This window comes from Macrotis lagotis, chromosome X (genome assembly GCF_037893015.1).
Source record: "Macrotis lagotis isolate mMagLag1 chromosome X, bilby.v1.9.chrom.fasta, whole genome shotgun sequence".
Classification (NCBI taxonomy): Eukaryota; Metazoa; Chordata; class Mammalia; order Peramelemorphia; family Peramelidae; genus Macrotis; species Macrotis lagotis.
The window spans coordinates 145189595-145204680 of record NC_133666.1 but is presented as its reverse complement, the minus strand read 5'-3'; the positions used below and the strand labels follow the sequence as shown (position 1 = coordinate 145204680).

The window sequence follows — 15086 nt, the reverse complement described above, 5'->3', positions numbered from 1 at the left end:
GCTTGTTAATAATCTGATACTTTCCACACAAAACCTTAATTTATATCCTTGTAAAAAGGGCCTTAGAGACAAACTAGTCTGAGCAAACGCTTTTGAGGGATTATTGTTACTAATCAAATCCCTATTTTCCTCTTAAAAACCAGTTCAAAATTTATGGTTCAGTAGCTATGATATTCTCCCTCAGATACTTACCTAGCTCAAGTGGATAGCTAAGAAATGGGGAAGATATGAATAAGGAATGTACCTACTCCTCTCTTCCAAGAGAGGAACAATAACTTAATAACTAAAACAATGGCATTTAATGGGAACTGGGAGGCATGGTTACAATTACAAAGTCCGACACAAAACAAGGATAGGGAGCTGGGTGGGACAGTTACAAAATATAAGGGATCAACAGAAGGGTCTGGAAGGAAAGATGGTCCAGAGATGCCTGAGCCAGGCTAATACGGCCTCTCCCGTCTGTCTTGTCTGTGTTCACCCCTGCAAGAATTAGAATGAAACCCATCATCACCAGAGGAGCAGGAGTCATTGTCACCTTTATTTCCCATATTCCCCACAGTACCAAGATGACTATGTGCTTACTGTTGAATAAATCTTCCCCCTCCACCCAACTTTACCCTCCCCACTCCAGAATATGAATCCAGATGGGGGGGGCTTTTCTCATCTGTGAACTTAAGACATCAGTGATGTCTATTATTTCTTTCGATTAGAACCCAATAATCACAACTCCCTTTATAACTCAACAAGTATTACTGTCACTCACCTTGAGTCCATCTTGCCAGGTCCAAAGCCACCTCTGTCCCCTCCACCCCGGCCCCCTCGGAATCCCCCACGGTCCCCTCCTCTGCCTCGGTACCCTCCACGGTCATAGCCACCTCTGCCACCTCTTCGATCATCTCCAAAATTACCACCTAGAAATAAAAAGTGTACAAAAGGATAGAGGTTATATTCCCATCTCTTCTCCCCCTTCCAGACCAATTTATCTTTTCCCTATTATAACCCTTACCCATATGAGAGCCTCCAGGTCCTCCTCCAGGTCCATCAGGTTTAGGTGCCTTACACTGGTTACACTCATTCCTCCAAGAAAAGTTCATATTCTCACATGTGCTGAAGACAAAAAAAGAGGCTGTACAAAGGACTGAAGCAGCATAAGGTAGAGTTTGGGAGTATGACTAAGGATTTAATTATTATTCAAGTGATGAAAACATAAATTTAAAAGAAGCAAAAAATCAGAATTCCTTCCAGAAGGAATGGGGCAATTAAGGTAAAATTAAAAAAACTTAAAGAGCAGGATAATAGATTTAGTCATTACTCAAAGTATTAAGAGATTCAGGAAAGAAATATTTAAGAGTTTTTACTTACGGATTAGGGCACTTCCAGTCTCCAGCTCGCTGCTGCCCTCCACCACCACCTCCTCCACTAGGGAATCCTCCTCGGCTGCCACCACCACTGCCACCACCTCCAAAGCCTCCTCGGCCCATGGGTCCTACAAATTATTCAAAGGAATGGTCAGTTTTGCCCCAATCTTTGAATACTATTTTTCTCATTTTTAATTCTTGTTTGTAAGTACTTATTTCCCAAAATAATCCTTGTCCCCTTCCCCTTTTTTTAGCACTTAGCCATAGTAACTGGTACATTTGGCACACATCCTCCATATACACAAGAATCTCTACAAATCACTTCAGAATCAAAACTGCCTTGACCCAGGTTCCATGTCAGACCTCCCATATGAATCAACCATCATCATTAGCTAACAACTTCACCTCCACGCCCACGGCCACCACGGCCATTGCCACCTCCTCTGTTGAAATCTGCTCTTCGTGTAGCAAATGAGACTTTAATGGGATTTCCAGAAAATTCTTTGCCTAAGGGAATTAAAAAAAGGAAAATTTAAAAAAAAGGAAAATCTTGAGTATAGGTCACCTGAAAGATATTTACTAATAAAGATTTCTATGTTCTCAGAACTAAAACTAGGGAAGGAAAAAAAGGAAGCCAAGGATTTGAAGAGAATACTGTCAAACCAAGTAGACAAAAGAATAAAACAAGAAAAGTACAGGATTTGAAAACAAAAATCAACTTCATTTATTAATTAAGCAAAACATCTAGGTAATGAAATTTGAGTAAATGCCTTAATAATTTTATGACTTTCCCACATACTCACCATCAAACCAATCAATAGCTGCCTTGGCAGAAGGAGGATCATCAAATGACACGGTAGCCTCTCCCTTCAGTTTTCCTGTCTCCCTGTCTGTATATAAGTTGATCATAGGCTGTCCTGTCTTCTTATTGGTCTAAACCAGTAAATATAGCAGATGTTAAAAATTCTCACAGGATGCACAAACCTAAGTTTTCCTTTTCTCAAAACTCAACTCTCTCCCTCAAACCCACCCAGTTTTCTATTTTGTACCCTTCTCTTATTACCTTAATAATGCCAATTTGTTTGAAGTAATCTGCCACAGACTCAATGGTAACATTCTCACCCAAGCCTTGGACGAAGATGGTATTATTATCAGAATTATCCTGTTCTGCTAGGGAAACACATACATATACAAAAAAAAATGAAGAAATAGGAAAAAAAATAAAATGAGAGAAAAACAAAGAAAAAATAATTGCAACTCTTCATACTTAAATCCTATCCAATATGCATAAAGGTTCCTACCCACAGGGCATTTATGATATTCAAGTATAAGCAGAAAATACTTAATTGAAAACAAGATGATTTCAATCAAAGTAAACTCTCCCCCAATCATCTTAATCGAATATCAGATACTATAAAGCTGCCCTCTACTCAAATTCTATTTATTAAACCCTATGGCCAGGAGTTAAGTTACCATTGGCCCTTTCATTCCCCTAACCCTCATGTCCTCAGGTTTCTGAACTCCACAATTCTAGTTATTAACTTTTAAATACTGGAAAGTATTTCAGATAGTAAGGTTAATAACTAGGATATTTAAAACTCAAACCACTAAGAACCTCTGCTCTACTTCGCCAACCTCCATCTCCCCCCCCCCTTGTAGCTTGTGGCTCACCAGAGTCATGGCGTGATCCTTGGTCCCTGGGCCCTTGAATGACATGGAAAAAAAGGAAAAGATACCCATTAGTTAGGAGAGAGGAACAGAAATTAGACAAGTCAGACAAAAACACCAATTCCAAACACACTCTTACAAAAACTGTAATCAGGTTATATGCTCACAGCCTCACCCCAAACCCTGTCCTGGGTTTGGTGCCCAGAGGAGAAAACCCTGAGCAGGGCTGGGGAGGAGACAAGCCCCTCCCTGTCTTTTAAGATCTGTAACCTGAGCCCCACAAGGGTAACTCCAACACTCTAGAAAACAGTACCTCCCCAGCACGGGCTGGGAATTCTCAGCACAGGCTGGTTGGTGGAGGAGAGAGGGGAACCCCACTGTTATTTACCAGACCAAATGCTACAGACTTAGCCCCATTCTCTCAACCCAGAGAGATGAGGGAATTCACCACCGGCGCATGATGCGCATTCAACTTCTCCAAAACTTTAAACCCAAGATATTTGCCCTCTTGAAACCATTTTCTATTATTGCTTTAGCTTTTAGAAACCATTTTCTTGAACCATTTAAGTTTTCCCAAGCCACATACATTCATATAATATCTGTGTGTATTTTTAAAATAGCATGTCCCAGGGAACAGACCAGAAAAATCTTCAATTTCCATGTTTACAGCCTCTTTCTTTCCAGAGACCATTGTGACCAGTATTTATCTGAATTCACCATGTACAAAAAAAAAATCATATACACACACTGAATGCACACCTAATTCATAAACACCAGCCTTTGGTTTAAATGTTGAGTGACAGTTCAAGAAACCATGTGTCAACCAGACCAGAAAGTTTCCAGCTTAATGGGAGACTTAAATTTCCATATTTTCATGAAGTCACATTGTTATCTTTTTAAAAGACCTGGTTAATTTCCCATGAGTCACACATACACTCAAGTATTCCTGAAGTAGTCCACACCTTCCTTCCCAAACTAGCTGCTAGTCCCATCTGGGGAAAGTTAAAAGTACATCTTACAATTAGGTAATACCATTCGTACCTAATATACACAGCTATGTTCCACCCAGGTCAGGCAGTGTTTCATAGCCCTCCCCCAGAAGTTAAGACATTTAGGTTGTTGAATGTTCTTCTAACCTCCGAAAACACAGGTCAAAAGTTTCTAAAGTCAGTTTGGCACCATGTTATCACATTCTCGCCAGAGGATCTCTTAAGTGGTCCCTAAATGGGTGTTCTTATAACCCACCCTCCTTCCAAGTCTATTAGACATCCTCAACCTTTTGAGAAAAAAGTCAGCCAGTCAGACCAATTTGGTACCAGGCAACTGTTTCACCCTCTCCAGAGGTTATAACACAATCTGGCAGTAGGTGGCACTCTACAATCCCAACCCTGCTGGAGGTGATTTTGGACACTTCAAACCTCTTTGACACTTAAAAAAAACACGAAGACATCTGCAAATGAACAATCAGACAAAGCATTGCCGGGGGTTGGGAATTTTGGAAACTCTGTTCACTTACCACCAAATTTATTGAAGCCACCACGGTCACTTCCGCTGGAGAAGACAAGTTAGAAGAAAGGACATGAAGCTTCCAACGGCTACAACAGGGTGTTTGGGGTATTTTTTGGTTTTTGCACACTCTCCCCAGTGTGGATTTGTTTTGGGAGAAGAAACAAGTGGCTACTAAGATACATTCCTTCCTGACCACCCCTCAATCTGACCTTTGAGCATGTCACACACATGTGTGCAATTCCTTAAGACACAGTTTAAGGTTTTGGTTTTTTGTTTTTGTTTTGTTTTTCAATGTTTTATATATATTTATATATATAGATATATAGATCTCCATTTCCTCTGGAAAAAAAATGACCGTTTTCCTTTGTCGTTCCTCCGTTGTGGCAGTTTTTTTCCTCTTGTACCGAGAAGTTGCTTTAAAAACCCTGTCCCCAATTTACCCGGAAGACACTTCACACCGGGCTGGGGTAGCCCTGAACACAAGTGATTTTTGTGGTTTTGCTTTGAAAGCAGCAAGCAAACCCAAACCCCATTCATGAAGTCAAAACCAAAGGCGATTTCCCCTTAAAGCAAGACAAAACTCTTAGCTAAGCCCTGTCCTAACTACTGAGCTGTTTTTGGTCTTTCCCCCCAGGGGTCACCCCTTCTACACTGTGAGAAGAGCGGAGTATTTGCAATGTCACCTTTCATACCTGTGGCACATAAAATGCAGAGCAAGTTAACAGTCACATTAACAGTTGCTTTTTTTAAGTTTTGCATCAAACACACAGATTTCCCTGACTTTTTTGCTTTTTTTCAAATTGCCCCCACCCACCCATACTTACCTGATATACAACTCAAAAAGTTTTGTTTTTGTTTACTTGTTTTTTAAAAGACAAAAACACATTGACAATCCTTCCCTCATTTCAAAAGATAGACATTGAGACAGTGGGGTCACTTGGACCATTTTATCAACAGGTTTGACAGCTGTTTTTTAATGTCAAGTCTGAGGTTTTGCTTTAAAGAAACTATGTGGGAAAGGGCAAAAGGGTAATCCATCCTGACACACTGATCATATTCAAGAAAGAAAGCAGCCACCGGAGAAGGGTAAAGTGGTGAATAGGACCAGAGACCACTGTGTCAAGAGCATTTGCTCTAAGGCCTACATCTCAGTGAACACAGCTAATTTCAGTTACAAGGTCACACCCATAGTGATCAGGATCAGTCAGTTGTGGGGGAAGCTAAATTCTTATCAACCAACTCTTAGAAAAGAAAAGCCATGTGGGATGTTGGATTGTAAGAGAAGAATCCCCACCCACCTCATTTCCTGGCAGAGGAAGAAGTTAACATCCCTCTATAAAGTTTCTGCCAAGAGCTAGGCAAGTCCTTTTACAATGAGAGCATATATATATGTACATATATAGTAACTACAATACAGAGCATTTAAACCCATTTTTCCCCCTGGAGATGAAATTAAGTTTCCTCTCATCTTTGTTCAATAGGGAATGTAAAGAAAGGCATGTGTGCCTTCTAAGTCCCCCACAAAATCAAAACTAGCATGGTGGGATAGATGAAGACAGTCACTACTCCCAAACCCAATCCCCCAAATTCCTGAAAACTAACCCATGCATACCCAGGACTACACTTGAGGGGAAGATAAAGATTCATGCAACCCTTACCACCCATTTAGAAATGTCCCCTAGCTCCCCACAAGACACCTACCCCATGCCACCTCTGCCTCCTCGGCCACCTCCACGACCTCTAGGCTCATAGCCACCACTGCTACGGTTGTAGCCGCCGCCGCCGCCACCACCACCACTGCCGCCGCTGCCGCCGCCTCCGCCACCCCGTCCTCTTCCCCCACGGTCCTGCTGGCCACCCCCGTAGCTGCTGTTACCACCTCCACTCTGGTCCTGGTTGCCATAGCCACCACTTCCACCACTCATAGATGAATTATCTTGGCCATAGCTACCTGTTAGAGAAGAAAAGAAAGTTCCCTAGATTCTAAGACATAGGAAATTCAAAAGCCTTAGATTAAGGATGAACTTGGATATCATAATGTGAACTTTAAAAACTTAGACCACCCTCTGAGTTTTAGGACCAACAACAGAATCCTAAGAGAACGCAGTTCCTTAGAAAGGGAAGTTAAGGGAGGCTAGGAGGCGCAGTGAATAAAACAAGGGCCCTGGAGTCAGGAGTTCAAATCTGAGTCTCAGATAATTACCTAGCAAGCCACTTAACCCCCACTGCCTTGTAAAAAAAAAAGTTGGCAAGGGCTTAGAGGAAGAGAAAGAGGGTCTTACCTCCACCACCCCCTCCACCACCCCCACTGCTGCTGTTATACTGGTTCTGCTGGCCATATCCTTGAGGAGGATTGTAGGAGCTTTGTTGCTGTCCATAGGAGCTTTGTTGTCCACCATAGCTAGACTGCTGCCCATAGCCCCCACTCTGGGGCTGCCCATAGCTACTGCTCTGGGAGCTGCTACCATAGCTAAGGAAGAGAAGAAAAAATAAATTAAAGCCTAGATTCTCCCTTACATCTCCATTTCTTTTTTTCTATCTTCTAATCCATTAGCTTTAATGCTATAATCTCATCTCAAACTTTACTACTTTCTCCAAACTCACCTCCCTGAAGTACTGCTGGGGGCAGGCTGCTGGCTATAGCCAGGATAGGATGATTGCTGACCATAAGAAGGTTGGGAACTCTGACTGCTGCCATAGCCACTGGCTGAACCATATCCTTGGGGAGCTGACTGAGTACCATAGCCTGCTGAAAGAAAAAAACACAACTTATTCAAGGACCAAAAGTCATGCTGAGCCTAGAAAAGAAATGTAAGTCAATAAAGTCAAGTAAAATGTAAAAAATATTTACTAAAAAAAATTTCCTTCAACTTTTTTCTTATAATCCCCTTTCAAAGGAAACAAAGATTACTTCAAAGCTATTTCGTGTGTGTGTCTGTGTGTGTGTGTGTGTGTGTGTGTGTGTGTATATGTATATATATGTATATATTTGAAGTAAGAAAGAACTGAAGAAAATTGACTAGAGATTGTATAAATGTAGAATTATTTCAACCTAGTTACCACCTGGTACCTGTCCTTACCCACTGGGAAAATATATTTTAACTAAAAGGTCAAAATTATACTTTTATATCACTTTTGATAAAGTGACTGAGTTAAAAGTTCCCTGAAAGTAGAACCACTTACGTTCCCCTAAAGTATCTAACCAAAATTAACTTCTATCCACTTGGGTAGATGGGGGGGCTATATAAAATATCTTTTATAATATGGAAGATATAAAAAAAAAATCAAAAGATAACACAATGGAAGATATAAAAAAAAATCAAAAGATAACACATTTAAAAAAGTCCAAAGCATATTATATTTTGAAGTTGAAGGAGATTGAAACAAGATACTTTAATAAAAAAAGTGGTATGTAACAAAAGGATTTGGAGCCTTCAGAAGTGTTTAAATTACTTTGAAATCTAAAATCCTGATTCTAATTGAAGTTTTCATAAAGATGGCCAGAATAACCTTTTAAAAATACTTACTGTTCTGGGTTTGTCCATAGGAGGAGCTATAACTGCTCTGACCATAGCCTGAGGTATCAGCTGACTGGCCATAACCACTGTAGCTCTGTTGGCCATAGGGCTGACTGCTCTGTTGGGAATAGCCTTGTCCAGGTTGGGTAGGGTAAGCCCCATAGCTAGAAAAAGAACAAGGTTTATCAAAAAAATGAAAATCAGAAAGGTACATCCTGCCACCAGTATGTTCCCCTTGATTAAGTCATACTCACCTTTGTGTGGCTGACTGAGAGTAGTCTGTATGGGGGGGAAAAAAGAGACAAATTATTCTTATTCACATACACAAACACAAATCTATGTTCTTCAAAAAGTTGATTCTAAAAAAAAAAATTAAAAAAGGAGTAGTTTCTCAAAAGGCTATGACTAAATATTCCAATTCATAGAAGTGAGAATTTCCTGAAAAAAAAAATTCCTTCAGTGGAAAACACTAGGGAAAAAAAGTCAAAATTTGAGTAGTAAAAGTAGTAAAAGAAAAACTCTATGCAACAATATCTATAGTCACATATAGAAATATCCCATTCACATCTATAGACATAAAAAAATATAAAAACGGGTTACAAAAATAAGTTTCAGGAATTCAGGAAAGAGTAAGGATTCTTATGAATTGATACAGAATAGATATGTATCTGATTTTCTTTGTAGATGTTTATGAATCTAGGATGTGGATATATAGTAGAATAATTACCTGATGGGAAGAGAAGGGTTATTGATTTTGCCAACTTCCCTTCTGTACCATTTTTATACTTTTAATGAATCGGGGTAGTGAAATACCAGGATAGATTTTGAAACGCAAAGTTATAAAAACAAAAAAAATCATTGAAAATGTTCTTAAAAAGAATTTCCAATGTTTCTTAAACTAAAAAGGAAAAAGTTAAAAATATGAGCAAAAGACAAAGCCTAAGGAAAAACAGCTTTTTAGGCTTTCTCCTTCCAAAAAGAATTCAGCAATAAATGCAGCAGGGAAACATTCCATAAATCTTATTGAACTGCTGAGAAAAACATCCTCCCTGAAATCTCACAATGAAGTTCAAGGGTTTGAGAACCTTTTAGAAAATGACAAGGAAACCAGGCAACCAACAAAGCAGTATATTTCCTCCATTCTCGGGAGCAAAAATGACCTACCAGGCTTTCTAAAGTAGAAATGGGGACAAACTTTCTTTTTCTGGCTCTCCCACTTTCTCAGACCTTGAGAGTTATTTTACTTGCCTGAATCTCTTAATCTTTTGTAAAGTGATTACCTGCCCTACTTTTCACTGGGCCTGCAGTGAGCCTCAAATTACAATGGCCTGGGCAGCAAAAGGGCCAAACACATCCGAAGCAGCAGCATCACCCCGGTTACCAAAGGAAAGCTGAGGTTAAGAACATGAATTCCGTTCTTTCTAAACAAAAAAAAGAAGCCTTTCCATTCATAAGTAGGAGTTCAAGGAGACAAAATTAGTCAAAACACTTTCTAGAAGGGAGAATATTGTGTAGATAGCTCAGGAAAGGAGTTCGATCGGAATCCCCAAGTCATTTCCTGAGGCTGACGGCTAACGGGGTTCGGGCAGCGGTGTGCTTTGCAAACTTCTCCCCGTGACTGCATGGCTTGCATACCGATGAAGAGCAAAGCCTCGGCCACATGGGGGAGAGATAGTGAGAAAAAGGGGCCGAGGACGGCAAGTGTGTGGGGATGCCCATATTAAAGTCAAGACAAAACGGGACTGGAGCGATGGTGGAGGATTGGGGGGGGGCGCCGAGGGGGAGAGGCGCGCACCCGACAAGGCCTCCCCTCCCAGGCAGGGCGTGGATCCAATGCGCGTGCGCACCAGAGTGGCCCGGATGCGGCACTGCGACAAAGCGCCAAGTAACGAAAAGCCAGTAGCGGGGGAAGGTAACGATCACCATTTCCCTCTGTGGTCTCATAGGCCCGGCCGTCCCATTATTAGTTCGGGAAAGGAAAGACTACATTAAAAACTCTGCTCCGGTCAGCTCTACGGGCTAACGCGCCAGATCCACGGGACAAAATGGCGGCAGCGGCCTCCCTTCTCCCCGCCCACCGCCCTCCACTTACTTCCCGCCTAGACCGCGCGAGGATGAAACCCTTCCTCCCAAGATATGGCCACAACCCATCCAACCATACCACCTCCCTTCCCGACTCCGGGTCCCCAAAAAAGGCTCCAGGCTGTTCCGAATGCTAGCCCAACCTTCGCGCGAGGCGATCAGGGATCGGCTCACCTCCCCCCCACGAGCTCCTACCGTTGGAGGCCATGTCCGCGCACGCGCACAATGGCTGCCGAGCAACAGAAAACACAAGACAGCCGACCACCGCCGCCTCGAGGACTGAAAAGCCCCACCCCCTGCGCTGCGGCTTATGTACTCCTCCCCCTCCTCCTACGCTCCGCACAAGGCTGTACCAAGTCTAGGAGCAGGTGGCGGGCAGGGATTATAACGGAACGAATGCAAAATTCCGCAATTTTGCAAGACGTTCTCCAAAAAAGAGATGAAAAAGGTAGACCATAGAAATGTTTTGTCTACGTTTTGTCTACAGAGAAAGGTAGTATTGTTTGATTCTAATCACAAAATCTATATATCTCCCCCTATAAATAGAAAAAAATGGTACACTCGGAATCAAAGGCAGGAAAAGAAAGGAAGGGGAGGTGAAGGGGGAAGGGTGACGGCGTGAGAGAAGGAACCATTGGCGGGGAGTGAGGGGGAGGAAGGCAGCCCCAGTTCCGGAGCGGGGGGGGGGGGCAATCACTCCCCCACCCCACCCCACCCCCACCCTGCGTCCCGGGGCGGGAGGCCAGAGCCCCCGGCCTGGGCGCGTGAGAGCAGGCCCCGCGATGGCGGCAGGGAGCGGCTGAGCCACCAGCCCCCGCGCCCCCGGGACTTGCCCGGAGCCAGCTCCCCGCATCCGGCGGCCCCACAGCCCCTACCTGCCGTGGGCCCCGCGACTCCCAGCGCCCGCCGGTCCTGGCAGCCCCCTCCCCCGAGCAGCTCCGATTGTTCCGTCCCAGCTTTGTTGTCTCGGTATTTGGCAAAGTGGGACACGCGGGCTAGATTTATTGTTTTGTCGATTGTCTTTGAAATGGAGAAAATGTTAGTGCCGATTCAGTTAGGGAGACAGCTTTTCATAACATTTTTAAAAATATTGTATTTTCCCAACTACATGCAACGCTAGTTTTTCCCAACCTTTTTTTTTTGCAAGGTTTTGAGTTTTACATTTTTCCTCCTCCCCTTGATAGCAATCTGATACAGGCTCTATATTTATAGCCATTAATAGCATATTCTTGAAGACAACTCTCCCCACCCCCATACCCTGGAACTCCCAACAGTTTTTCCCCCCACACACAGCTTCTTTGACTATGGCTAAACAGAGACCCTTTCCTCACAACCATCCCCTATGAGTGAAAGAAGTTCTCTTTGTGAGATACTTTTTAATTTTCTGTATCCATAGGTGCCTTTTCATCCCTTTGTGTTTTAAACATTTTCTGTGGAGGAAGAAACAGTAATCTCTGCACATTGCTTGCCTTTTCAAGAAGTAATTTTGTTATCTACATTTGGGAAAAATCCTAAATAAGAACCTTACCTAAGTCTTGTTTTAGAGATTTTTCCTGGAGTTTTACTCTGAGGTAGAGAAAATGAGCTCAATAATAGATTAAGAACTGATTCACCCATAGCTCAGACCCTCTAAAATGAATCTAATTCCAAATTTCTTCCCTGGAGGGAAGGGAGTCTGAATCATGAGTCGAATGTTAATTTTACAAAACTGATTTTTTTTCCCCCTTTTATTCTTTGTTATAAGGGATTGCTCTCTGGGGAGGAGAAAGGGAAAAAAATATTTGGAAAAATTATGACAAAAAATATTTTTAAAAATCTATTTGTTGCAGACTCTAAATGATCTCTGAGTGCCCTTTGGCTCTGACATCTGAAGACCCAGGGACTGATTTCATGAATTATAGCTTGCTTAACCTGCTTCTTGGATTTGCTTGAATGCAACCTGTAACTGGAGACAGGAAGTGAAAGTCTACTTCACAGAATCTTATGAGATACTGTTAAACACTGCTAAAAATCAGGTAGGCAGCCCAGCCTTCATAAACCAATGTAGCCTTAATTTTATTCACAACAGATACAACCCTCAAAAAAATGGAAATAACGGGGAGCATAAGTTAAAACAACTGCAAGATTTCACATCATAGTTATCAGATTAGTAAAGATTTTGAAAAAAAGAAAATTAGTAAATGGTGAAGAGGCTATGAAAAGAAAAGTATGATAATGCACTATGTAGCCATGAATTAGTCCAATTATTCGCCAAACAACTTGGGATTATATTCCAAGTGTCACTGGACTGTAAATATCTTTTGATATTTACTGGAATATACCCCTAAGGAGAAGCAAACCAGTGGGAAAGGTCTCAGGGTGCATGGCTTGGAATATTCCTGGTTTTGAGAAGGGAATCATAAATAGAGTAGCTACAGAGGAAAAAGCATCCTCTGATTTAAAAGGATGCCATTCCAGAGGTGTAAGGGACCAGAGAATAAGGATAAGAGTTGAGTAAAAAGTGATCAAGAATGGCCTGGGCTCCATATTGTTAACCATAATTTCCTTAGACTGAAAATGAAATAACAAAGTTAGTTTTTATAAATAAAGTTTTACAACCCATGGGGGTGGATGGCATCCTTGCAAATGCCAACACAGAAATAAGTAAATAATCAGTATTTATAGGATACTAACATAGGAATTTTGGCAGCCAACCAATCAGGTTTCACATATTACATAAAGATGTCACAGATCTTAAGTTAAAACTTCTGTATCCTTTTTTACAAGTCTATTCCATGGTACAAAACAGATAAGAATTAGGACAGAAGGAAGATCATTCCATCCTATTCTGGGGACAGAGATCAATTCAACTAAAATCAGCATTTTTAGCTCATTGTCCTATAACTGAAAAACTCAAATTTTATTTATTCTGCATATTAATAAGGGGAAATAGGTTAGTGAGACAGAAAGGCAGTGTCCAGCTTCAGGTCTCTATATCTGATAAGGACACAATTCCTGACTAGGGCAAAAGTCAGCATCCAGACCTACATTCCAGACTTTCTGACTATAACTAGGATATATAGACCAATTTTAAATCAGAAATATTAATTCCATATTAAAATATATCAGATTAGACAATATGAAACAGTGGTACTGGGAAAGAACTCATCAAACAGTTCATCAAACTGCTCAAAAGGACAGAGGTGTTTTCAGGTAAAAAGGCTGCTGACCAGGAAGCAGAAGATATTAAAGTTGAGCAAAGTTAGGAAAGAAAAGAGAGAGGAGGTAGGTTATAGATGTAGAATGAGACATCATTTTGAGATAAAATTAACGTATTGATTTATTTGATTATATATAGTTATAAAAGGGTTTTCTATTGGAACAGGAAAAGTCAGTAAAAAAAAAAATAACCATGATAGGGAAAAAAAGTATCAAAAATATTTTTAAGGGGCGGCTAGGTGTCCCAATGGATAGATTATGGGCCCTGGAGTCAGGAGTACCTCAGTTCAAATTCAGCCTCAGACACTTAATAATTACATAGTTGTGTGGCCTTGGGCAAGCCTACTTAATCCCATTTGCCTTGCAAAAAACCTAAAACAAAAAAAATAAATATTTTTTAAAAAGACAACAAAGGAGCCTGATACCTAGATCAACTGGGTTTTATTCTGACCTTGGAGGAACTTGAAAATCTAGTGGGGAAATAAAACAAGCATAGATTTCAGGTTTATCTGTGATACATTTAATTATATGTCAACAAAGACACCTGACCAAAGACTAGAACTGTAAATGTTATATAAGGATGAGAGGCAGCATGCTATTGTATAAAGAGCACTAATCTTAGAGTTAGTTCAAATTTCAAATTCAGGGCCCAACTTGGACACTTTACTCTTTGTGAGACCATGAACAAATCAGACTCTATATCTGTTTCCTTAGCTATACATTAGACTAAGATACAACTAAACTCTTAATGTTTTATAAAGAAAATGCTTTGCTAAACCTCTAAGTATTGAAGAATTGTTTATTATCGTTACAATTTAAACAAGTATAAGAAGAACTTTGAGCACTCATAGTTTACTTCGGGGAGTCCATTGTATCCCTTACTACATGGGTAGGGTTAACTTCCTTCGACTGGCTTTAAAACTGGTCACTCTGAGCTGCTCACTCATTTTTCTTCCATCTTTGGCCCCATAGGACCCATAGTTCCAGCCATGGAGACCTTGGAGAGAGGATAGTACAGATAATACAGCTAACCTGGTTAGCCCTGAGAAATCAAGATGCCTCTGACTCCAGTCTTGAGAGGAGCTGTGGAATTGAAATAGGAACTGAGTTCAATGTGAACCCAAAAACCTAAACCTCTTCCCCTCCCTAGAGACTGAGGTGGTACAAAGAGGCCAGAAAGATTATGCATATTTGTATATTTGGAATTATATCTTCTGAAGTAAAAATACATATATAAAAGATAAATGGAAATTTATGGAAATAGGAAATGGGAATAAATAGAAAAGATAAATGTCAAAAATGGAAATCCTATTTACAAACATTAGTATTGAGGTATACCCTTAAGAATGGAAAATACAAAGCATGGCCAATGTGGTATACAGACTGAATAGTTTGAACCTAATCCACAAAACATATAGGAATTATAGGGAGATAAGTGAGTAGGAAGGGCCAGTCCTTTTTAAAGTCAGTGAAAGTAGATTTGAAAGATGGAAACAAAAGTCCATCCCTCTATTCCCAAATATCTCTTCCTATTGGAATTTGTAGGATATTGTTATTTCCTTTAGGTTAAGATATTGTATCTCTAGTAAGTGATCTAAAAATAATCGGATTAGCAAGATCTAGAAAAGGGCAAGAGTCCAAATCTCATCAATTCCTATGAAGTATGATGAAAATATGAACAGGGAACAGGCTCAAGTGAGCTTCAACCATAGAACAATGACAGCCTGGATCCTCTGGAAGATGGAACAAGAAA

At 40.9% G+C, this 15086-nt stretch overlaps 1 protein-coding gene and 1 pseudogene across 1 annotated transcript; one reads left to right on the top strand and one right to left on the bottom strand.

Annotated features, from left to right (window-relative positions):
• Positions 1 to 276: 276 nt before the first annotated feature.
• Positions 277 to 10431, bottom strand: FUS (FUS RNA binding protein). Its single transcript, XM_074207214.1, has 15 exons — positions 10331 to 10431; positions 8308 to 8332; positions 8063 to 8217; positions 7140 to 7284; positions 6818 to 7005; positions 6237 to 6486; positions 4543 to 4577; positions 3030 to 3062; positions 2422 to 2528; positions 2162 to 2291; positions 1764 to 1865; positions 1363 to 1486; positions 1007 to 1107; positions 764 to 911; positions 277 to 480 (listed from the first exon to the last, which is right to left on the bottom strand). Exons 1-15 carry the CDS (start codon positions 10341 to 10343, stop codon positions 441 to 443), a joined length of 1596 nt encoding a protein of 531 aa, XP_074063315.1. The 5' UTR covers positions 10344 to 10431; the 3' UTR covers positions 277 to 440.
• A 413-nt stretch (positions 10432 to 10844) lies between these two features.
• LOC141502458 (complex III assembly factor LYRM7 pseudogene) overlaps positions 10845 to 15086 on the top strand; it is a 35113-nt pseudogene continuing 30871 nt past the window's right edge.

Excerpts from the sequence above, each read along its gene's own strand:
- FUS (XM_074207214.1), bottom strand. Across the intron at positions 1,487-1,763 it reads TGGTGGCCGTGGGCGTGGAG|GACCCATGGGCCGAGGAGGC; the intron begins GTGAAGTTGTTA and ends AATAATTTGTAG. Across the intron at positions 481-763 it reads CCTGGCAAGATGGACTCAAG|GGGTGAACACAGACAAGACA; the intron begins GTGAGTGACAGT and ends TAATTCTTGCAG.